General features: G+C 40.2%; 1 protein-coding gene across 2 annotated transcripts in view; it reads right to left on the bottom strand.

The window, feature by feature from the left end:
• NSMCE2 (NSE2 SUMO ligase component of SMC5/6 complex) overlaps positions 1 to 26,591 on the bottom strand; it is a 217,077-nt gene that overhangs the window by 176,259 nt on the left and 14,227 nt on the right. For both annotated transcript variants that reach the window (XM_040494407.1, XM_040494408.1), the window contains exon 3: positions 1,570 to 1,676. In XM_040494407.1, coding sequence (XP_040350341.1) covers positions 1,570 to 1,676 — 107 coding nt within the window. The remainder of the gene's footprint in view (positions 1 to 1,569; positions 1,677 to 26,591) is intronic.

Genomic DNA, 26,591 nt, shown 5'->3' with positions numbered 1-26,591 from the left:
TTTTGTTATCCAGTTTCAAATACCCCAACGTGATGTCACTTTCATATTTTCCTATGGAAGGAATACTCCCAGTCCCAGTACTCATAGCGACAATGGTAAGAAACATCATACTTTTACAAGCTGAATGAATTTAATACTTCTTGGATACAAAGCAGATATTCTTAAGTCACAAATACTACACTTAAATACTAACCATTAAAATTTTTTTTTTAATTTTTTAAAAACTTCATAGAACCATGAACATATAACTATGCAATGCTCATTTAATTATAGCTTAAGTAATAAACTATTTTCAAAAACGTATCTTCCACTGAATAGTAGCCAGTCTTATAAAATATTTGATTTTTGGAATTTTCCCATAGATACAAGTAAGAAAAGGCAAATAAAGAAACCAGAAGTACCAGATACCCTATTACACAGGTATCTGAAATCAGTTCAAAGGGGAGTTTCCACTGCTCAGAGGACAAAGGACTTCTCAGAAATATTACTGCAATCATATTGCTCATTTCTTACTCAACCCGGTACTGCTGAAACGGATGTTGCTATGTTCCCACCTTAACTGCCTTATGTGTTGTTCCTGTGACAGCTGGAGTCAACAAAGATAAGTTTGGCTCCTGGAAAAACCAAAATGTCAGCCTTCTTTATTTTTAAACTCGCTCTAGAATTCTCCTATATTATCTGATCCTATGAATTTGACAATAGCTGCATATTAGGTAAAGCTAGAGAAGGAGTAACTAAGCCTGGTCTAAACCGTGGGCGGAAGTAAACATAACAATAAAAACACATTCTATGCAGTTTTTAGATTTTATAAAAATCTGCTCACGTTCAAAGTAGGCTTACACTAAAGATTTCAAGACCAAAAAAATGCATAATATTCTAATGTTTTGAAAAAAATGTTTTAATGTTTAATTTTTTTTGAGAGAGAGAGAGAGAGAGAGAGAGAGAGAGAGAGACAGAACATGAGTGGGGAAAGGGTAGAAAGAGAGAGGGAGGGGCGCCTGGGTGGCGCAGTCGGTTAAGGGTCCGACTTCAGCCAGGTCACGATCTCACGGTCTGTGAGTTCGAGCCCCGCGTCGGGCTCTGGGCTGATGGCTCAGAGCCTGGAGCCTGTTTCCGATTCTGTGTCTCCCTCTCTCTCTGCCCCTCCCCCATTCATGCTCTGTCTCTCTCTGTCCCAAAAATAAATAAACGTTGAAAAAAAAAAATTAAAAAAAAAAAAAAAAAGAAAGAAAGAGAGAGGGAGACATAGAATCTGAAGCAGGCTCAGGGTCTGAGCTGTCAGCACAGACCCCAACGTGGGGCTCGAACTCACAAACTGTGAGATCATGACCTGAGCAGACTGAGCCACCCAGGCGCCCAAGGCATAATATTCTAATTAAACCAAGGTGGCCTAGCTGGGAAAACACTTCCGATTCCTTTTCTATAAACTTCTTAATTAAAAAGAAATTAACAGCTGCTACAGTAACGCTAAGGACATATGAAAGGATGGAGGAAATTTTGATTTTGTGTTTCTGTTTTCAGGTCAGTGAATTGTAACCAAGTATTACCAGGTGAATAGTATAAACTTACATGATTTATCGCAGACTGAACAGCCTTTACGTAATGGCTTAGTTCCCGATCCATCATGGCCAATTCAACCATTGCCTTGTCCATACTGTATTCACTACTCACTTCAGCTGAAAGAAAAAGAAAGCAATTATTGTTTTCAATTTAAAATGTCATCTCTGAAAAAGTTGCTCCAATCTAATTATTATCAGTCAAGGATCTAAGCAATTTTGTAAAAGGTAGTACATGTTGTCTGAAGACCTCCTTAACATATGTCTGTTTCACTCAAAATTCTAAGAATATACTTGGTAGAAGAAGGCTCAAAAGTTGGAGTGGAAAAAAAAAGCAGACTCAGACCTAGGAGTTCCTAAGATTGTGCCACTTAGTTGTATGATCTTAAACCAACCACGACACTTCGCTCAGCCTCAGTTTCCTTTTTGGTTAAAGCAGCCCAGTCATGTATCTGCAAATGAACCTCATGGGATTATTAAAGATCAAATAAGAAAGATTTTCATTTCTAGTAGGTTAGGTTATGTGGACCAATTCTACTGAAAACCACGAAAACAATCAGATAAAACAGGAAGGAAGGAGGGTAGAAGGAAGGAAGGAAGGAAGGAAGGAAGGAAGGAAGGAAGGAAGGAAGGAAGGAAGGAATGGGAGGGAGGGAGAATTCTTAAAAACAAGAGTCACAAGATAGAAACAATCAGGCAAAATCTAAAGAAAACGGAAAAAGAAAAGCAGAGCACAGAATGCCAAAGTTGCATAGCCTGCCCCCAGGCAGATGGGTCTCCTCGGAATAGAGGAACCAGAGGTAATGCCACCCTGTTCTTCCGGGCTGTGGCAAGGTTGGCCTTAGCCACTGAGCAGGACAGAGGTAAGAGGGAGAGACAACAAACCTGTTTCTTAAAAAGTGTGACCACAAGCCAGTTCTCCTGGTTCTGCAGCCTAGGCTGCCCTGGGGAACCTAAGCTCTGATCTTGGCGTGAGGTGGTCTCACCCCGAAAGCACACACAGGTACTCCCCTCTGGAGGAGACATTTTAATCCTAGGTCTCAAATAATCCCTGCAAGTAATTATGAAGGAGAATGAGCAGATCACAGGGGGGAAAGGTAACACAACAAAAAACCTTACAAACACAAGAAAACAAGACACCAAGAGTAAGAATCAGCAGAAACAGATCCACAAATGTTTCAGAGACTGGAATATTCTACCAGTTACTGGAATTCTACTAGTCAGAATATGAAACAACTATGCTTACTCTGTTGATAAAATACCTGATGCAACAAGAGACTATGAAGAGTGACTGGAACACCGGAAAAGCGGGGTAATGTTCTTAAGTGATTTTAAATGTATTTTTCCCCCCAACCTCTAAACATACAATTTAATAGATCAGGAAAAGATCAAGAGCATGAAATAATGCAAATGTTAACATTAAAAGAGCTGAACAAAAAGAAAGTAAAACTAACTTGCGCAATCACATTTGGGAATGCACATAGTCCATTCACATACCTTAGCTCACACAAATGTCAGTATTTCTTGTCTACTCTGAAGAACAATGTGACAGATCATCCCAAAGTCATGAAATAACGGAAAACACACTTACATCTTGGCTTTTGAAAGTGATTTTCCTAGACTTTAAAGTGGTGTTTTGATCTTACAGTAGTCAGTGATGAGCACATTTTAGAAAGAGTCTCCTGGATAAACCTGATTCTGGTAGAATGCCTCCTAGCTTGTTAACACCCAGAATCCACACTGTATCTGTACGCGTATCTCATTACAGGGGTTTTCGTTTGTTTTTGAGGAAGGGGGAGGGGCAATGTTTATGTAAGAAAAACCTGTATTTACATTCCCCAAATTAAATACATTTTTAACAAAATGGTGTATGAGAAAGGACTCAAGTCATATTCCAAATAAAACTGTTAGACTGTCACTCACAGGTCAGTGTTGTGAAATGTCCACATGTTAACAAGGGAGACAAGCTGTTGAGGTGTTGCTGATACCAACATGGATCCGGTGCTATGCAGACAACAACTGTTTGGTTTGTGACTTATATAAGGCAGGCATTTTACTGCGTCTGGTTAATCAGTGGAATTCAATACACTGTTAGCAATCTCCCTCTGGGATTAAATGACTTTATTTTAGAAAGCAAGTAAAAATGTGCCTTTGACATTAAAAATGCTATGAAAGAGTTTGCAAAATAAAATAAATGGGATCACAGTTTTCATTATCAAGGTCCCACAGATGCCAGCCGGACTTGAACCAGATGGCAATCTCAGATATAAGGCCAAGGAAACCTTCCCCACAAAGGAGAAAACGAGTGATAGCTGCTGGGTCGGGGTTGGACGGCATGAAGCCTGAGGGAAGAATCTTTGGAGGCCATCTGTGGCTTCCTGCAGCCTCACCTAAGGCTCCAGGGCTCAAAGAATGTTGGGACAAGCAGAAGAACCTAAGTGATGAATAGTGCAGCCTGAGGCAAGAGAGGGAAAACACCAGAAAAGATCAGGAAGCTAGTCCGAGAGGAACTGAGAATCACACTCCACCTGAAGGTGACGCCCAGTGCCCAGTCCGCTAACTTCGGGCTAAAGGCAGGGTCTGGGGCCGCTGTAGAGCCACAAAAAGGGCTGTAGACCAGAGACCTAAAACTAGAAGGAGGCCCCTTGGCAAAAGAAATCTGGAAGAAAGGCCAGGAGGACATCCCCCTCAAGTAGCAATCTTTAGGATTCTTTCGTGTTCTTCTTGTTAACCTTTATTTCCCAACTGCGATAATAATCTCTTTTAACACTGTGATATGTATTCACGTTTCAGAAACGGCACAGGGAACCTGTGTCCTGCCCTACGAAAGAATCAACGTGAGGAAAGAGCACAGTGTTGCATGGAAAAGGCAAACAGGCCAAAATAAATCCCCCAAAGGATTCAAGAGGAACTGGGAATGACCAAGGACACACGGGGCTGGCTGTTGTCTAAAGAGTGGGCGTGGGCTGGGGTGGGTATGTGGACAGCCTGCTCTTTTACTACACAATATATCATCCCACTATCAAAATTTCCCCAGCCTACAGGAAAGTCCTGAAAATCTACACCAAACTAAATCCTACACATCCTTCAAGGGATGAACTCAAGCCCTACCTGCTTTTTTTTTTTTTAATTTTTAGCATTTATTCATTTTTGAAAGGCAGAGAGAGAGAGAGAGAGACAGAGTGCGAATGGGAGAGGGGCAGAGAGAGAGGGAGACACTGAAACAGAAGCAGGCTCTGAGCTGTCAGCACAGAGCCCGACGTGGGGCTCAAACTCATGGACCGCAAGACCATGACCTGAGCTGAAGTTGGCCCCTTAACTGACTGAGCCACCCGGGAGACCCCCCCTTTTTTTTTAACGTTTGTTTATTTTTTGAGAGAGAGAGAGAGAGACAGAGAACTAGTGGGGGAGAGGCAGAGAGAGAGGGAGACACAGAATCTGAAGCAGGCTCCAGGCTCTGAGCTGTCAGCACAGAGCCCGACGCGGGGCTCGAACTCACAAGCTGTGAGATCATGACCTGAGTCGAAGTTGGGCGCTTAACTGACTGAGCCATCCAGGTGCCCCTGCCCTACCTGCTTCTAAACCATACCAGCCTAGGAGGATCTCCTCCTTCACTTAATTTCTCTTAACAACTATACTTGATACTTTGGTACTTTTAACCACAAACAATCTTGTTTTCTTACATGCATTTGTCTCTCCAAACACAGTTGAACTCATTTGACCGCAAGAACGATGCCTTAATGATCCTGGGATCCAATAAAGAATTATAGCGCCTCTTCCATCAATGTTCTCACATGCCGTTAATAAATTTGAAAATTAAAATTTCGCCAAACTGTGAATTGTCCTGCCTCAGATATTGTATTGAATTAAAATGTAAGGAAGAGGGACATCTGGGTGGCTCAGTCAGTTAAGTGTTGACTCTTGATTTCGGCTCAGGTCACCATCTCATGGTTTGTGAGACTGAGCCCTGCGTTGGGCTCTACGCCGACAGCTCGGAGCCTGCGTGGGGTTCTCTGTCTCCCTCTCTCTCTGCCCCTCCTCCCACACATACATTCTCTCTCTCAAAAGAAATATTCAAAAAATAAAATGTAAAGACGACACATGATATCAACTGCTTTGCCTATTACATTTTCATTGTGACTTCCCTCGGAAAAAGACTGGCACCAACACGTGGAGGCAAGGTAGGCGGGCGAGGGGGGGAGAAGCACACAAATCATGTTAAAATGTACAGAATGACAATCTCGGAGAGGAAATTATTACTGTACCACAAAAGCCTGGCATTACAAGAGATCGGTGAGGATGATAAAGCATGGAAAGCAGTAACAAACGATGAAAAAAATACGTAATAATAATAGCTGTAGCTAACAATTAGTAAGCACTTTATTATGTGCCAAGACTATACTGAGCACACCATTTACAGTAAACCTCACAACAACTTTTTTATATGTACCTTACACATGAGAAAAGCGAAAAACTGAGCAGCGGAAGAAGCTTGCTCAGCACCATGAAGGTAGTGAGCGCACAGCTAGGTGGCCAACTCAGGCTTCCCGGTGGCGAAGTCTGTGCGCTTGCCCATCTGTGCTAACAGGTGCTTAAACAGGAGGAGAAGGAAGCACCTCCAAGTCCTCCTCCGTGACTATCCAGGGAACAAGCCGTCGGTGGGGACGAAGTCCTGGCCCCAAGCTTCATCTCAGCCCCTGATCCATTCTAAGTAAGGTACTGGCTATGCCACTCAAATGCTATCGGAGTTCCTTAACATAGACGAAACCGATAACAGAAAGAAAATGATTGTTCCCTTTTAGAAGATTACTAAGTTTTCATGTCGGTGAAGAGAGTGACCTTGCACATCCGCAAGGCCAGTTGGAGAGGCTGGGAGCGCAACCAAGTCACCCGCCAAATGCTAGGAGATAAGGAAATGGACTCCAGCTGCTAAGAAATCAAACCTGCATGAGGTCAAAAGCAGCAGCAGCAGCAGCAGCAGCAGCAAGAGACACGGAAGCAGCAGCCAGGCAAGCACGGCAGCGAAGCAATGCTCAAGGGGAAGGGAGGGAAAAGTCCTGGAGTCTTCATGTTGCAGAGATACTTCTGAGCGGAGCCTGTGGCAAACCATTTCTATCACCTGCGCCTCTGACTGCCTTCCCCCCGCCAAACGGGGTCTGGGGAGTCTAGGAATATTTACATTTCTTCGATGTGCCATTCAGTAAGCATTTATTTATTATAATCAAGCCTTGCTTGTATTACTAAAATGAACATACATAGGTGATACACTTGAACATTCATTTATAAGCCAATAAATACATAGGGAAGTCTCATGGAGAGAGCTTGGTGAGTCCACGAATCCCGTATAACAAACACATCTGGCACGCTAATTAGGGAACTGTTCCAAGAAGTTAGCACAATAACTAGCTGAAATATATCCCCCCACCCCACCCCGGCAAATCAAGTCCAGAGGGCACAGATAATCTTTGATTTACATTATAAAGTGATAACTGTTTCTGTAAGTATGCCAGTACTGGGGATGTCCTCCTACAAATCTGCGTGTCTACACCCCGAGATCCTGGTCAGCACCATCCCAAACACTGGAAGAACTTTTAAAATGTTATTTAGACCAGAGAGACCCACAGAATTAAACCCGTTTTAAAAAGATGGGTTTTCTTTGATTTTTCTTTTTCCTGTTCAGTGGCAAACCTTAGAAAAATCAAATATGATAGTCACTGAAGGAGGGCTTCTTTTACACCGAAGCACTCTGATATTTTTATAGTACAAAAAGTCTCTGAATGGATGCAGTTGGCCTGCATATGATTTTCCTAAAGTCAAACAAACCTATAATTATGCAATCTAAGCAGCCGCGCTATTCATTAGACACGTCATCTGTTACTCAATGTCAAAATGCACTAACAGCAATATTATAACTATTACTATTCCCTGTTTGAAGTGTCGAATAGGCATTAAAGTTACACGATCTGTAGAACACACTAAGCAGAAGTGGGTGATTTCGTGTTGCAATCGCTTCAACTTAAAACAAAATTCATGAGGCTTCAATGAGAGGAAGGTGATGGCAGGAACAAGTTATAAAAGCAGAACAGTAACAGTCAATGCCAGTTGCTTGACTGTGAAAGACCAGGGCAAAATGAGAAGAAATAGATCTGAGAAAAGGAATGGAAGGGGAGGTGACAAACTAGCTATTTTTACAAACGTAGATTCATGTAAGACAAATGCCAAGTCCCCTATTTAGGACCAAAAGATGCAGGTAATAAGCCTGCAGCAATACAGGAATTGTTCCGTAGCACAGTGTGGACTCCTAAGAGTTTATTATCCAGGGTGAGTTCCAACATTGGTGAGGGTCTGTTCACACCTTACTTGCTCAATATAGTGCCATTTTAGGCAAATGGCTAGAAATGGGGAAGCAGAAGATTCTTTACCTTGGCTTCCCCAAGTCCAGTGGGCATGGACCTCAAGCTCTCATTCCAGACGGTGACCGTTTTGGCAAGAATGGAAGGTATCACCTGTGACCAACTATTCTAAATAAGGCCCCTCCCTAGCCACGCTGCCTGTAACTGCAGCCTAAGGCATGTATGTACGGAGAGAAATAAACTCTCTTCCCCTAGGCCCAAGCCCTGAGGTTTGGGCAACAGCTGAAATGGCTGAGCACACAGCACCTAGAGCCAAGTTCTCTTACCACCCTCCCGGTCCTCAGGAGAACTGCCTTCAGTGAAACAGACATGAAAAAGAGGACATTCTCCCTCCTCTTTCCCCTAGCATGTCCATACACATCTTTGTATTACCTCTCTACACTACCAGATGTCTCTTCGCTTTGCTCTGCTGTTCTCTATGATCTCAGCCACAGAACCCTCTCCAGAATCCTCCCTAATCTCCAGAATAGGACTAAATGCTTCATGTCTTATAGGTCCATAAAACTTCTCTACTTTTACAACTAGGACACATGTGAATGTGTGTGTGTTAGGGGGCACGCCCAAGACAAATTTCACCTACTTAACCTTTCCAACTTTTTGTTCCTGATTCAAATGTATAGTTTTGCCCCTGGCCAAGTTGTTTCCTGAAATTCTGTCCTAAATAAATAAAAATTGCAGAATCGGGTGTTCTTTCCCCCCTACAAAGTCATGCGCAAGCATTTCTGAACAGGAGCGATACCAATTACATAGAGTTGATTAAATTCAACTCCATGCACTTTATCAATAAAATGCCAGACTAAGACAAAGCAGCCATTTAGTGTTCTTATGGGGTTGCTGACTCCAATTCAACATGAATCACACACTCAGAAGGATCTGATAAATATTCAATGCCATCGAGTACATATGTCCATTTTGGCAAGGAGCAGGAAAGAAAATGGGGGAGGGGAATTGCCTGATTGTCCTTTAAGTTTCCTAGAACAGATGGGCCAAGGAATAGAAAGAGTTTACTTTCTGAAACAGACATATATCTTCCTAACCTCTTCAGTGATTCGTCTATATTTTATAAACAAGAAATTTCTTCTTTCTGGGTGAACTCAAATAAATGAGGATATAAACCATACCTTTCCCTCTATACACACACACACACACACACACACACACACACACACACACACACACCCCTTCCTCCCTTAAAATATAGCTCCAACCATATCTAGCAACATATATCTACATACACACCTACCTCTATGAGTGGGTGTGTGTGTGTGTTTTTCCTGGCAGCCTAGTATTAAGCAATCATTATATATTCATCAGGAGTCAAATTTAATGACTTACTCACTGCTTGAGCAATATTTAATAGAAACTTGTTACTTCTCACTACACTGTACTTTAGCCATAATTATTTCTCCCCACAGATATTAGTGTGGAGGAAAAGTTAAAACCGAATCCACATTCTGTAACTGCCTCCCACCAGAAGTAATGGTGGAGAATGTAACAGTGTATGGCATGAAGTGGTCTGCCAACTAGAAACACAGTGAATACGGGGGAAATCTTTAAGAAACATTGACCTTCATAATCCTCTTTACTTATCTATACAATTTTCTTGTCAATAATACAGAAGAGGGATTAATAATACAGTGACAATATTGAGTTACAATAATACGGTAAACTCAAAAAGCCAGCTCTGGAGTCAGCTTACATTCAAATCTAGGCTATATTACTTGCTAGCTATGTGGTCTTTGGTTAGTCACTACATCAGTTTCCTCTTCTGTATAATGGGTACAATAACCATATCTAACTCATAAAGTTGATATGAAGACTAAATAGCTATGTGGTCTTTGGTTAGTCACTAGATCAGTTTCCTCTTCTGTATAATGGGTACAATAACCATATCTAACTCATAAAGCTGATATGAAGACTAAAGGAGAAAACAGACAAAACGATCAGCACGGGGCCTGGCTCACAGTAAGCACAAACAAAATATCTGCCGTTAAAATTACTGCAGAATGGGAACTACTCTGCAAATGTAATCAGTCTAAATGCTGAAAGCATTCTACCCTTAGAACCGTAAGTTATCAAGTGAAGGTCACCTCCTTAAACTCTCTTGGCTGTTTTTACCAACTTGACACCAAAGCACTAAGCTGAACCCACAAAACTATGATGCTCAATGAGAGAAGCTCGGTAAACCTCCCCATGCCAACTGATGTCCAGAAACTCATTTGCCTAATAATATATGCTTCAGTACTTACTATATGCCAGGTGAGGGGGCGGGGTGGTTTCAAGCAAGGAGCACCGAACCCTGCCCACAGAAGGTAGGAAAAGGTTCAACAGGTGAGGGGATAAATGTGTCATATCTTGAGAGGCGAGTTAAGTGTGCACCAGAGGTTCACAGACTGAAGCAGCACCTAAACACGCCTCTCACCCCTTTCCACAGAGGCTGACTTCAAGTTTAAATTCTCAGACAAGAAGAGGAGCAGGACAGAGATTAAAAGAAGGAACAAATAAATCTTCGCGGAGCACCGACGATGTGCCAGGCCCTTTGAACATACTACTCATTCTATCCTTCGTTGCAACAATGAATTAGGTGTCATTAAATGTAATTTGATAAGGAAACTGATACCCCTAGAGGCTAACTCATTTGCCCTGGGTCACACAGTTAACAAATGGCGGAGTTAGGAACTGACCTCAGGTCCAAGTTAAAGTTAGCATAGAAGGCCCACGCGACAAGGGTCTGAACTACCACACAGAAATAAATAAATAATACGCTCATGCAAAAGTCATGGAGTAATAAATAATTGGTTCTCTAGCTAAAGGAATTCTCCTAAACATTACTTTCTTGTGTGTGTGTGTGTGTGTGTGTGTGTGTGTGTGTGTGTGTGAGAGAGAGAGAGAGAGAGAGAGAGAGAGAGCGAGAGAGAGAGAAAGTGAAATTAACTTAAATAGTTCTACCTCAGAGGAATGGAGACCATGCTTCATTATATAGACAGGTATTTCCTTAGAACACATAGTTAATATTAAACCACCATGGTAAAGGTATAACTCAAAATATGGCTTCAAATAAATTCTATGAAGGATTAAGTTCACAAAATCATAGAAATTGGTCTCTGGATACAATCTGGTCTCTACCAGTCATCAAAAGCACTATGAATGCCAGGTGATGACTATCTACCATTTTAAAACATGCCCACTGGCCTTTTTTGGCTACCTATTACAAGGCCCTTGAGTCTTCAAGGTCAAATCTGTCTTTTCTATGACTTAAACCCTTTTTCTATACCCTTCTTGCCCATTTCTTCCTATCTAATCTTCTCACAGACTGGAAAGAAACAAGTCAATTCAAGGCAGCAAGCAATAGTTACAGCAGCATTTCCAACCAACATAATTTCAATGACTGCCATCTCTCCCTGGTCTTCAAGTCCTCGGCTGTGTCCAAATTCTAGCTAAAATGTGACGATCCCAGGAGGCTTAAGGAACAGATCCTGGCTTTAACCTGGTTCAACACCAAAGTGATGGCATGAACTCGTGGCAGCAAAGACAAAAGGAAGTGGGCTTAAACCTCATGTGACTATTGAAGAAATTAAATGAGAACATAGATAAAGCACCCAACAGGCTGTCTTAAACACTGTAGACTCTTAATAAATGCAGTCTACTTTGCTGTTAACTGAGTGTACTTTGCAATATGCCCCAATACAAATCTTCTATTTCACTTAAGCAAGTATCGATTGCTATTTTTTTTATTTTATTTTTTTGGCAAGTACCGATTAAATCATGGAGTCATCTCATCCACTTTTTAAAATTAATAAAGCATACGGTTGAGAAATTAATTAAGCACACAGCTGAAAAATTCCAATAGTATAATGATGTGGTGTCTCCAATCCCCAAACTCCCTCCCCAGGAGCAACCACCGTAATGAGGAAGTATTTCCACTCCGTGTTAATATTCTATGTATAAGGTACCTTCTTTTAAAAAGGACAACGGAAACTAAGGCAAACAAATTTATCTGGGAAACATCATGAACATATTAAAAACAAGAAAGGAGAGATGCTAAAGAAGAATACAATTTGGGTGTTAGAGGGGAACTTCCATTCACTCATGGGACAAATATTTACCAAGCACAGACCATGTGCCTGGCACTGTGTTAGGTGCCCTGGACAGAGCAGCAAACAAGGTAAACACTGTAACTTTTCTCAAACAGCTTATACAAACTTCCACTCCATGCAAAAATTCCTAAAAAGCCCTGATATGACTATTATGCCTTTGTTTGGCTCTAGGTGTGGTGGGAAAGCTTGTTCTCTGCCAAACTCCTCTAATTATTAGAGCCCTTCCAAAGAGAGAGCTGATTAATCATCGCCCTAAAACAATTCTAGGCAATGACAACAATAAATGTGAATTACTCTTTCACACACATTAACTTATTTACACCTCATAACCTCCATCCAGACAGAGTGATTTTACTCTCGGTGTCATATGGTTGAGGAAACTGAGGCTCAGGGAGGTTAAGAGATTCCACCCAAATCATGCTTCAATAGCAGAAGTAGGACTTGAACCCTGGTCCTCAACTGCGGAGCTGCAGAAGAGCTATGTAGTGAGCCACACAGAAACAGTCAACTCTTTCAGATCACAGTGTTTCAAAGATCTGAAGATGGCTATGAAATATTTCCTACCTGTGAGCCTTTGCTTCTCCAGAATAAATAATGATCATCAAGTTGGCCGGCCTTTATCTCAACATGCTTTATTTGCTCGTGTCCCTTTTATAGATGTACTCCAGAATTAAAACCAAGTATAGCCATGGATGAACAAATGAAGGCTGTAACAATACTCATTACATGTGTACCCCTGTGATCATGGGTGGATTATCAGTTCTTTCAAGAAATTAAATCATAGCTAACATTTATTGAGCACTATGTGCCAGACACCATGCTAAGCAATTTCATTCAAACTTTGTAAGTCTGTGAAGAAGACACTACCATTATCCCCATTTGATGGAACAACAAAAATGGGCTCAGAGAGGGTAAGTACCCTGAACCAAGGTTATATAGCCAATGAGCTGTAGAGGGAACATTCAAACCGGGGTCTATTAAACAACTGAATCCATTCTCCTATCTCAAGAATCATCACCCTTTGGGCATAACCCATTTGTACACGTTGTAAGACTCTGTGTCAAATGTCTTCCTAAGATCTACGCTTGTTAGATTAAAAAGCATCCCTACTTTAGCAGGGAAGTCACCATAATTTAAAAAAGTGTGGGGGGGGGGGTATGAAAAGGAACTAGAGTGATCAATAACAAAAATATCAAATAAGCTCATAAATATGAGATCGCGACTCAAAAAAAGGTTAATGATCTTTTTGCTTACACATGGATAGCAACTGCCTTAGACCAGCCTATCTCTGTACTCATTTTAAATAAATTTATACCAGAAAAAATAAAATTACAAATGGGGAGTCTACTTTAAAATAGAAAGTTGCTGGGGCGCCTGGGTGGCGCAGTCGGTTAAGCGTCCGACTTCAGCCAGGTCACGATCTCGCGGTCCGGGAGTTCGAGCCCCGCGTTGGGCTCTGGGCTGATGGCTCGGAGCCTGGAGCCTGTTTCGGATTCTGTGTCTCCCTCTCTCTCTGCCCCACTCCCGTTCATGCTCTGTCTCTCTCTGTCCCAAAAATAAATAAACATTGAAAAAAATAAAATGAAATGAAATGAAATGAAATGAAATGAAATGAAATGAAATAAAATAGAAAGTTGCTAAAAACACTTTCATTAAATAGAAATTGTCTCCCAAAAATATAAAAATAAGTTGGAGGAGATTTGTTGATAAGTTTATTGGATTACAAACCTATGATAGGAACTGCATATCTTCATAATTTACCTCTCAAATGTTGATCTAAGACATCCGAGAAACAGATTTAAGGAAAGCATAAGATCTGAGAAACATTTAAGGAAAGCATAAGAGCCACAATCACAAAAGAAGAGAACAACTGTATGTCATAATCCTGTCTTCTGGAGGATAATTTCTATGCTTGTGTTTTTGGGAAAGTAAAATAAATTTGAACTGTAGTGAATATGGCATAATGTAAAACTTGCCAAGTCACTCTGCTGTATACTTTAGACTAACACTGTGTCAAACTACAGTCAAATAAAAAAATAAGTAAGTTTGATTTCATGAAAACAATGGCAAATCAATCTGTTAAAACTTAAATTACTGACAGCTCCAGAAAATAAATCTATCATAATTTACCACAAGTATTATAATAACTATTCCATATGTATAGTTGTATATACACATAGAGCAGGTTCTTAAGAGGAATTTGTAAGTTACAAAGTAATTCTTTTTCCCATTGTGCACCTTATTATTTCTAAGACGTTTCATTTATTTTAACTGACTTAAATTGGTAGTGACTCCCAATACTGTTTCTGTCTTGTCTTCTTTTTTAAATTTTTTTCGCATCTATGTGTTTTTGAGACAGAGACAGAGTGCAAGTGGGGTAGGGGCAGAGAAGGAGACACAGAATCCAAAGCAGGCTCCAGGCTCTGAGCTGTCAGCACAGAGCCCGATGCCAGGCTCGGACTCATGAACCCCAAGATCATGACCCGAGCCTAAGACAGATACTTAACCGACTGAGCCATCCAGGTGCCCCTCTGTCTTGCCATCTTCAAAAACCTCTTTCCTCTATATTGAAGAAGTATTGGTCCGTAAACACTTAAATCTACTAGAAACGGCTCAGAGAACTCTGTTGGGGACAGTAAACTACTTCTGTAATGGGAATTATCAGCTACCAAAATCTTTTCCTGGACGACAAGTATAGTGAACTGTGAAGTAAGAAATAGAGAACTATTAATATTCAATGAGTAACTAACTGGTTCTGTAACAGTATGCTACTATTTCTAAAATGGGAGGCTCTAGTCAATCACATTCCACATCCAGGCACCAGTCTCGGCAACCACAGTGAACTGAACCACATGCAAAACCCAAACTCTGAAGTTACCGTAGATCCCTCCCCTCCTAGCATCCTCCACACCTAACTACTCCCCAGGTTCTACCAATTCAGCCCACCAAAGTCCACTATTCTCTCCTTTCCTCCCTTCCCAACTCCAGCTGTGTTAATTTCAATCCTTATTATTTCTTCCTCAGATTACTGATTTGCTTCTTTAGTGACTTCCTTTTTCAATCTCTTCTCCCTCCAATCCTTCTTCCATGTTGTTCCCAATGCTCAGCAACAAATCTGAGGTTACTCTCTTGTTTACCAAAAACCTACCACAGTACTTCCATTTCTGGCCAAGATTGAGTAACAGGGACCAAATTTATTCTCCTCCCTGAAACAACCAAGACGTTCCAACTAAAAATAAAGAATGGTTTGCAAGATACTAGACATCACAGAAGGAAGAGGGAGCAGAGTGATAGGAAACATGAGGTGAAACCTGTTAACTGTCCTATCACTTAACAACCTTCAAGTAGTTTTTAGGCTGCAGGGCATACAGTACCAATCAAAATCTCTGCTGGCTTTTTTGTAGAAATTGACAAACAAGATTCTAAAATTCATATGGAAAATGCAAATGACCTAGAACAGCCAAAACAACTTGAAAAAGACAAAGCTGGAGGCCCAACCCTATCCAATTTCAAGACTTACTGTAAAACTCCAGTAATCCAAATAGGGTAGTAGTCCAAACAGATCAATAGAACAAAATAGAGTCCAGAAATACAGACGTATATGGACAACTGATTTGACAAAGGAGCTGAGGCAATCCAGTGAAGGATAATCTTTTCAACAAGCTGCTGATACAACTGGCTATCATATGCAAAACAAAACATCTTTGATCCATATCTCACACCTTGAACCAGACACAGAAATTTAGTCAGAACGGGTCACAGATCTAAATGTAAAACCCAAACCATTAAACTTCTAGAAAAAAAATTATGAAGCCAAACCTTGAGATCTTGGGTTAGGAAAAGAGGTCTTAAATACACCAAAGCACAATCTGTAAATTGTGAGAATAAATTGATAAACTGGACATCACAAAAATTTAAAACTTCTGCTTTTCCAAATAATCTGTTAAGAGCACAGACTGGGAGAAAATACTCACAAATCATATATCCCATAAAAAAAAAAACTGTATTCAGAATACATATATGTATTCTCAGTATCAGATAATAATAATAATAATAATAAGCCATAACAAATGGGAACAATATTCGGATAGACACTTCACCAAAGAGGTACATGGCAGATAAGCTCATGAAAAAGTATTCAGCATGATTGGTCAGTAGAGAAGTGCAAACTGAAACACCATACCAGTGCGTATTTATTAGAATAGCTGAAATTAAGAAGACAGACTGCCCACATCAAGTGTTGATGAGGACACGAGAACTACCCTAATGTATCCCCCACACAGATTCCTAATTTTCAGACAACTATATTCCTAAAAGATCACATTCTACCATATAATATAGACCACATTTAATATAATTTCATCTTATCACAATGACTCAGAAGGGACTTCAAATATCATAACGTCTCTCAGTGTCTTCATTATGGTTTTACTATTCCTATAAAAGTATGAAGACATGAGTCAACAGAAATTTTTTACGTAGCAGGTATCAAAGAAACCAGCTTTTAGTCTATAATTACCTCACAAAATTATGATTGCTTTTTATTATAATTTGTTTTCTCCAATGCAGTAGTTCTCAAAGTGTGGTCACCCGACCAGGTGCATGAGCCCTGCCTGGGAACTTGTTAGAAATGCAGGCTCTCAGGCCGTCCACCAGACAACTGGATCTGGTGGGAAACAGCGATCTGATTCCAAAGTGTGGTAAAATTTGAGAGCCACCATTTTAATGTATGTTTTAAAGTTAAAATCATGAATTTGCCTTTTCTCTGAGACTCTTTGAATTCACAGAATTTTAAGACAAAGAGGAACTGTTACTTCAAATCCACATTTTCAACAAATCTAGAACTCAACCAGCTGTTTTCCTATTTTTATATTCCTGAATTATTTCAGGCCTTTTAAAATGCTAGAAAACCAAAACCGAACGTAAGATCCCATAAATAATGCATTCTACAAAAGCCTTTGTTTTAAAACAAACTTTTCTACTAAGTCATTTTACTCACATCTATTTTTGCACCCAACATTCCTTCCAAATTTACCAAAATAGATTTGCTTCTAATTTCAGCTACAAATTGTCAACCTCCAGTGAATATCAGTGCAACTTTTAATTAGGTTCATCTAAATGGAATGGATTTTTAAAATAATTCGAGTTATAAATTTTAATTGTTTCATAAAGAGACGTAAGATAGAAACAAAATGAAAGCGGAAATGGGGACGTCTGGGGCTAATGATAATTTGCTGAGAGATTTTGAGTTTTCTGGGGCTCAGTTCACTTATTTTTAAGAGGGAGCTGGAGTAGATGACCTGAATAGGCCATTTCAGGTCTAAAGGTCTATAAATCCGGTCTCTCACCCTTATGCTCTATGGTACTATAGTTTTACATTAATGTGGGACTGACAAATTATTTTCTTTAAAGTTGTATCCGTTTTTAACTATTTTTGACATTGTTTTAAGAGACGTGCCTCTCCTTAGGACTCAAGAACATCACTCACTACACCATTACTCCCTAGAAAGCTGAATACAGTAAAATGTGAACACACACAAACTTTTAGCTGCAGAAGCACTGAAATGGTAGTGTGATTTTAAGCTTCTTACTCTTCCTTAGATTGGTTTGTCTCTGAAACTATGGGGATGCATAGCACGAACCCCCAAAGCCAAATATTTCACAATGCCATAAATAACACGGACTCTACAGGCAGAATGCCTGAGTTTGAATTCCGGACCTACCACTTAAGAACTTTTTGTGATTTGGGGCAAGTTATCTAAACTTTCTGAACCTTATTTTTATCAGTCTTCTGTTAAGAGGATAACAACAGTATCTTCTTCATACAAATTAAATGAGCTAATCGTCAAAGAGCACTTAGTACAGAATAAACACTTAGTAAGCATTAGGTGTTTTTATTAGTATTGCTTGCTAAGTCAGCCCTCTACTCAGAACTATTATCAGAACGTTATCAGAGCTAATGTGCAATTCAATTTAATAAACACATAGAGTGCACCTACTTGGTGCAAGGCACCTCATCGTTCACTACAGAACGATTCTCCTTCTCGAACTTCAGGATGTACCAGAATTACTTGGGTTGTTTGTTTAAAATGCTGATTCTTGGGCACTGCTTCCAGAAACTCTGATTTTGCAACTTTTCAATAAGCCTCCCAGATGTTTCTGAGGCAGGCTGGTTGAGGACCGCAGTTTAAGAAATATTTCTGCAGGATTTCAAAGAAGGAATCCCTTCCTTCAAGTACCTACAATCTCCAGGCATTTTTTCCATTTCAGAACCCGCCGTAGTTACGAGTGTTGCACCTGTTGGCTGTGTAACAGGTACAGCTAATATGGTCCTTCCATGAAGATTCTCTTTGCCATCACTTAAGTTCCAATATCTAAGCCCTGATTCAACTCTCTACCTGATATCTGAGCTCTGCCTAATCCTCTAAACCCCACCAAGCATGTGACTAATGCAAGTTCCTGATATAAGGGCTATTCCTGACCTCTAAAAACAGAAGATTCATTAACCCTGATTCATTAATCCTGACCTATAAACCTGACCATGGCCTCATTCAGAGTCCTGCTTTCAGCCTTACACTTCCAACAGTGCTGCCAGCAGATATCACGGTATGTCCTTGGCTAGTACACATTTTCAAAAAGAGACTGCAAAGCGTCAAAATCCATACAAATTTAACTCCCTAAGAACTTTAATGTATACAAGACAATGAGAACAACAAAGCAGCCATCAGTTATCAGGGGAAGGAGGACAGAATGCAGACTATGACAAAGAAATTTAACTCTATTACAAATGTTTGACTTAACCTCACTGAAGGGCGAGGGGGAACTGACGGAGGTAGCCTTACACAGGGTTTTGAGTGAAAACTGTAAGACCAAAGACAAAAAGACCTGTACCTAAGCACTGTAAGCGAAGCTGTTTGTCATGGAGGTACAGGCTAATAATTCTGAAACTGTTTTACATGCATCTCTAGGGTCAAAAGAGTAAAGTAAATTGATAGTAGGAGCCTCTATCAATATGGTTATGCTAAAGACAAAAATTTGAATAACCGCCGTTGACTTCTTCCTTTCTCTCAATTTTCACATTCAATAAATCATGGAGTTTCATCAATTATTCCTCCTTTAAGAATCTGACTTCTCGTCACCCGTGTCACCTTCCTAGTCCAAGTCACTATCATCTAATGCCAGGGGACTAACTGCAACACCCCGCCAACTGGGTGGCCTTCCTCCACACTCATTCCTAGGAAGCCATTCCCCGTATCACAGCCAGAGAATTAATGCAAAATATCAACTATCTTATTCCTGTTTTTAAAACTTTTTAACAGCTTCTCACTGCCCTAAAACCCCAACTTCTTAACTTGACCTATGAGAGCCTACCACCACATTCTGACCCTTTCCTAATTCTCTCCAGGCTCTGTTCCGTACCCAGTGGCCAGGTCTATTTTAGTCACTGCTGTATTTGCAATACCTAGTACATGTAGTATTAAGCCTTTGATCCCGATATGAATGCTACCTTCACAGTGATAGACAGACTTTATTTTCTTTTTGCATGAACTGAGGCTAGCCCTGTGATGGATTTGATGTATTCAGTTACACTGGAGGTGATGCTCTGGAACTTCTGAGCCCAGGTTTTAACAGGTCTGGCAACTTCTACTTCCTTCCTCTTAAAAAAGCTACCATGCTGGGAAAAACCCACACCACATGGAGACGCTGTATGAAATAGCATCCTCAAACTCTGATCAATAATTCCATCTGAGTGTCCATTAACAGGCAGGATCAACTGCCAACCGTGTAAGTGAGTCACCTTGCAAGTTGCAACCCAGGTGAGCGCCACCCCCCAACAATGTCCACCATCTTAATTGACATCACATGGAGTGAAAGAGCCTCCCAGCCCAGTTCAGTCAACCCACTGAATCATGAGACATTAAAAAAAGAAGAAGAAAAGTCTGTGGTTTTAAAACATTAAGTTTTAGGTAGTTTGTTTCACAGCAATACGGGCACGTGTCAACATGTGTTGAAATCTCGTTCCTGGTACCAACTCCATCTACTGCTACTTAACAGATTACCCCCAGTAAGCTCCTTATCTTGATGTGAGGAAGACCATGCAAGTACAATGATGGGAAGATTGCTGGGGGCCACCACTGGTGAATAATTACTGAAGGACATGATAAACATGCAATACCTCTAATAAAAGTATGTGCACCTGTCCTGTATTTTAAATTTCTTTGCTTTACCAGATCTAGATTTCTTCAGGAAAAAGCAAAGTTAAATCAGTCACCTGTTAAACTCTAATAGATGAAATCAAATTTCAGCAAATATATTTTCTCAAGGTTCTTTTGAGAAATCTATTTCCATGGTACTCAACTGGGACCAGCCAAAATCATTAAATAAATACAGAACGAAAGTATGTTAAAATCTCTGTTCACATAGCAGTCACTTGCTCTCCTTGTGCCGTAACTATCTGAAAATGTGACAAGCAGATTATGTAAGGAATTTTGTTTATATTTTGACCGGTTCCTCCACTTGGGAACCTCCTATGGCCAAGAATGCTAAGGATGAAAAGCAAAACCAGTGTCCTTGCAGTGAATATGCAAATATTTGTTAAATATCTGTGTGAAAAGTAAATTACTGGAACATATGATCAGTTAACCAAAAACTGAAAGAGGAAAAGGAAAGAAACTGCTTCACAGGTGAGCATCTGGGATACCTCGTAGAACTTTCCCGGTCATCTCTCACATGATTTGGGTCTAATACGTTTCTAGGTATTTGGAATGTGAAACTGGCAGGGGGGTCCTTATAGGAACAACTACCATTCGCATCCTGCTTCCCAATTAGTATCTAAACACAGGTACACAGTGCACTCTGGAAATGATAAAATTGATAAAAATGATAAAAACACGTTGCTGCTAACACTACCCATTTCAATATTATTAAGTTCCAGTCAAGATCCAGACGCTCTCATAAGTTTAGCACTAAGAGAACAAAGAAAAGGCAGGTATAAGGGAATTCTTTCAAACTGAAGAAATTCCAAAACTACCAAAAAACCCTGGAAGGCTCTATTTCAAGAGAACAGAGAACACTAACAAAAAACTGCATCTTCTGTGCAACACATTACATTACCTTTCTTTGTTAACTGGTTTAATTGTCTATTTTAGACTGTCCCACAGGAGCTCTGATCCTTTTTGCTTGAAATTAAATCCTGCACTAATTTTCTAAAACGAGAACACGTTTCTGCTTCTTAAACCCCATCATAAATGTCACTCCTTTTCCTGTGAAGGAGATAATGTCCACCTTCCCCTCCCCCTGTCTCCCGCACACTTGGCCTTTACTCCACACACATTCTTGGTGCCGTTCCTTATCTGAACTATAAAGTATACGCTTTAAATGTTTTTCTGCTAATTCTCTTTATGACCAAAGGCAGTGTTTACAGACTGACCAGCCAAGGTAGGAGGTAAAACACTGTATTCAAAGCATATAAACTGTTTCAAACTAGGAACAACCATGAAAAGAAGACACTGTCTATAGTTTACATGCAATGAAAAGGAAGCTCAAAGCAGGGAAGTAACTGGTTCAACGTCACACAGTAGACGGCAGAACTTGCATTTTAACCAGGGCTAAGTGTACAACACTAATTTTGTACGATACTAACTCTGCACCAAGAGCTCTTAAGGATCCAGCTCTCTCACCTGCAAAAGGCCCACGTAATTATTAACGAAAACAAAATAATTGACCAATAAAATGTGAGTACTGTGGGCCAAGCATAGTGGAGAGCATTTTATACATGTAATTTAATTCTCGTGTCAACCCTAAATAAGGTAGGAGGGTGCAAGGGAGCCGTGTGTGGGCGCACAGTTAAATACTCATTAGATATTAGTGGCTCTTTTACAATATTATCCCCTTTTTACAAATGAAGAAAGCAAAGCTTACCTGAAGTCACAATGCTAATAACTGGCAGAGCTGAGCTTGAACCCAGGTTCTTGGATTCCAGAACCGGTTCTCAAAGTCCTAAGTTACTCTGCCTAGCCAACCAAAGCACTGTGCGGCCCTAACTGGCCAAAAGGGAAATGGCGATGCTACGTGGAGAGATGTACTACATCTTGATGGAGGTTAAGTGCTGACGCTGCAAGATGTGGTGGTAAGAATATCAGAAAGGCCCAAATCAAAGCTCCCTGAATCTGTCAGGTGTTGGGAATCAATTCTTGAGGGCTCCCACACATCTCTGTACATCTTGAAGCAGAGGCACTAACTGCCCTTTTGTTCCAGACTATCTTTCCAAGGATGTCTGTATCATGAATAAAGCTTTAGAAAACTGAGAGAGGGTGTTCCTCCAGAGCAGAGGGATGTGTAAGAAACATACTGTCTCTTCCTCCAGGTCCAAAAGGTGGGGAGGTGTCTTCCCCGTTATAAAAATCTGGGCACCCCGAGCTGGAGGGTCCTCAGCTGTGACACAGACAGGCTGCAGTACCACCCTGGGCCCTTCCAGATCACCCCCGGGAGGACTTGAGGTGGCGGTCAGCAAGGCGACCCTATGGACAAGTGATATTCCCACTACTTAACGTGCAACAAGAAAGAAAGACCTTTGTCTCTGCCCTGGGAGTCTCCCGTCTTCTGCCAGCACCCAGGAAACTGTGGCAGGCTAACTTGTTGGCTCGCAAGGGGGGTAAAGCCTCAGACGCGTCACAGATCTCCACAGCAGGCTCCCCACACCTCTTCTCACCTTTGCTGCCCTCAGAAATAGCCCTTCCCACTCTGTGAGAAACTCATCTTTTTGTCACCATCTCCTCTACGAAATTTCTCCTCTCCCCACGGTCCTCAGCAAGAATGAACTACTAACCCCAGGGCGCCCCCCATTGTTTCCGGAAACATGGCTTCTTTCACAGCACCTTGAAAGCTTTCTTCCACTGGCTCATGTGTGTGCTGTGCCAGTTAATCATTGCATTGGCTTCCGGCTCAAAATTCGCTTTTTAATACACACTCCGTGATAATGGATGAAACTGCTGTAAGTATTTCTCCTTACAGTGAGCATTATGCTAAGCTTTCTCAGTAGAGGGTGCGGGAAGGACACTGCAGGAGGAAGGCAGTTCTCTTGCAAACATTATGCTTGATGAAAAGATTGGATGCTTCCACCTTAAGATCGGGAACAAGATAAGGATGTCCATTCTTGCCGCTTGTATTTAACATCATGCTGCAGGTTCTAGCCAGGGAAATTAGGCAAGAAAAATAAATAAAAGGCAAACGAATTGGAAAGAAATACAACTATGTCTATCCGCAGATGACATGATCTTGTATATAGGAAATCCGAACGTATACACTAAAAAAAATTGTTAGAACTACTAAACGAGTTCAGCAAGGTTGCAAGATAGAAGATCAACATAAAAATCAAGTGTATACTTCTGAGAAGTAATTAAGAAAATTACGTTTACAGTAGAATCAAAAAAACTGAAATGTTTTGAAATAAATTAACAAAAGAAGTGTAAGACTAATACTCTGAAAACACTGCTGAAAGAGATTAAAGATCTAAATAAATGTGGAAAAAAATCCTATGGTCATGTATCAAAAGACTTAATATTTTTAAGATGGTAATAACTCCTCAAATTGATCTACAATTCCATGCCACCCTATCAGAATCCCAGCTGGCTTCTTTGTAGAAAAAAACTGATGCACTGATCCTAAAATTCATACAGAGGTACAAGAGACTCCAAATATTCCAAACAATCTTTAAAAAGAAGAACAAAATTTGAGGACTATACTTCCTGATTTCAAAACTTCCTACAAAGCAACAGCTAAGACAGGCTGCTATCGGCATAAAGATAAGCAAACAGAATCCATCCATGGAACAGAACTGAGAATCCAAAAATAAACTCTTGTGTGTCTATGGTCTGCTGACGTGCAGCAAGGTACCAAGATCCCTCAGCAGGGGAAGGAATGGTGCTGGGACAACTGAATAGCCACATGCAGAAGACTGAAACTGGACTCTTAATTCAAACTACAGATGAACTCGAAATGAATCTAACTGTAAGGGCTAAAACTATAAAACTCTTAGAAAAGAAAACAGGGATAAATTTGCCAGGCGGCAGATTGAGAAATGGGTCCTTAGGTTTGATACCAAAAGCACAGCAACCAAAGAAAAAGCAGATCATCGGACTTCATCAAAATTAAAAACTTCGCTTCAACGAACACTATCATGAAAATTTAAAAACCCAAAGAATGGAGAAAAAATTTGCAAATCATATATGTTAATAAACTCATATCTAGAATATATAAAGAACACTTACAACTCAAAAATATAAACAGAAATGACTCAGTTTGAAAATGGGCACCGGATCTGAATAGACAGTTCTCCAAAGAAGATACACAAGTCACCAGTAAGTTCATGAAAAGATATTTCACATCACTAATCATCAGGGAAATGCAAATCAAACCCACAAGGAGATACCAACTCACATACAAATGTTCACAGCAGCATTTTTTAATAATATCCTAATAATAGGATAATATTTCTTAATAATATTAATAATAATAACCCAATGTTCATCAACTGATGAATGCATATGTAAAATGTGTTTTAACCATGCAGTAGAATATTCTTTGGTCATAAAAAGGAATGAAGTAGTTAAGTACACACTATAACACAGATGAACCTTGAAAACATCATGTTAAGTGACCAAAGTCAGTCACCAAGGCCACATGTTATGTGATTACATTTACATCCACTGTCCAGAACGGGTAAATCTATGGAGGAAGAAAGTAGATTAGTGGCTCCTTAGGGCTGATGAGAATGGGGAGGGATAGAAAGGCACCGCCAGGTAAAGGGGACAGGATTTCTTTTTTTGGAGGTGATGAAAATGTTCTAAAATTGAGTAAATAAAGTATCTGTGAATATATTAGACACAACTAAATTAGACATTTTACATACGTGAATGATAAAGTATGTGAATTATATATCTCAATAAAGCGGTTATTTTTAAAAAGTCACCGAACAAAAGAATAATGGCGCTAATGGAGATTAGAAGAGTGATTGGGAGGGATTAAAAAGAAAACTAGGTTAGCATGAATAAAATGCCATGAAGGTGAATTAAGGTGATAGACTGTAAGTTGCTGAAATAAATTTCATCACAGCAAAACTGTATCCCATAATGAGGGATTCTTTATTCATGGCACCAAACCTAATACCTATAGATACAAAGGCAATTAGGACTGGCAGAGGACATGATGACATACACAAGAATGAGTGCGTGTGTGTGCATGTGTGAAGCTATCTTGGATGTAAGTACCATCCAGTCAAACTAAACTTTGTGATTCAGACACATCACTCAACCCCTCTGAGCTTTGCCCCTCTCCTCCATCCAATGTCTACTTCATTTTCATGGGATTATTAAGAAAGAAAGTATCTGTAGCAAGATCTAGAAATTTGTTGAGAGTATCTTCCTATCTCTACATTTCTAGCATAGTGTTTGTCACTTAGGTACTCAGTAAACAATTTGTGGAACTTTATTTTTTTATTTTTATTTTTTTTTTTAACGTTTATTTATTTTTGAGACAGAGAGAGACAGAGCATGAATGGGGGAGGGGCAGAGAGAGAGAGAGGGAGACACAGAATCAGAAGCAGGCTCCAGGCTCTGAGCCATCAGCCCAGAGCCTGACGTGGGGCTCGAACTCACCGACTGCGAGATCGTGACCTGAGCTGAAGTCGGACGCTTAACCGACTGAGCTACCCAGGCGCTCCATGGAACTAACTTTAAAAAACATAAATGGCTCTTGGAAAGGAGAAATTAAAACATGATTAAGCACATCCACTTCAATGGGGATCTACATGACTAGAAAACCTTTACAAGTAGGATTTTTCACATGATACAGAAGCTTGATACAGAAGCTCTTAAAGCTCACATTACACTCTTTTATGTGAAATCAGAAGTTATTTTCTACCAGTAATTTAATGAGTTAGGGAAAAAAGTTATTTGTAAGAACATTTCTGCTATCCTCTCCACAATCCCTTTTCAGATATCACTTTGTGTTTTGATTGTGCAAAATTTAACCCATTCTTCACCTTATATACATATATGAATAAAGACTATCACAGAAGGACTTTTGTCTAGACCAGGCGTCAGTATAGACTTTATACATTATATTCAACCCATTCTTTGCCATATATATATGTGTATGTATACATATGAACAGGAAGACTTTGGTCTAGACCGGGGGTCAGTCAAGTATAGCCTTTATAGATTATTTACAGCAGAACTGGACAGCTGCAACACAGACAGAAAGCCAAAACCTGGTTGGGAAACAGGATGTTATTAACTGACGTTTTCAAACTCCTGTATCTAGTGGTAGGAATATAGATTTTATAAACAATTAAATGCAAAGAAGTACTCTATTGCTGTGATGGATGAATGCATGGCCAACTCAGAGGAAACTCAGTATGGTCTAGGTGGGAGGAGAATTACCTGTAGAAAAAAAGATAAGACTTCAGCTTGGCCTTGAAAGAGAATAGGTGCCCTTCAATCAGTCAATAGGGAGAGAGAGCATTC

The sequence above is a fragment of the Herpailurus yagouaroundi genome, unplaced genomic scaffold (assembly GCF_014898765.1).
Source record: "Herpailurus yagouaroundi ecotype Mexico unplaced genomic scaffold, PumYag 186, whole genome shotgun sequence".
Lineage (NCBI taxonomy): Eukaryota > Metazoa > Chordata > Mammalia > Carnivora > Felidae > Herpailurus > Herpailurus yagouaroundi.
Note: the sequence above shows the minus strand (reverse complement) of the source record. Positions and strands in the feature narration are given on the sequence as shown.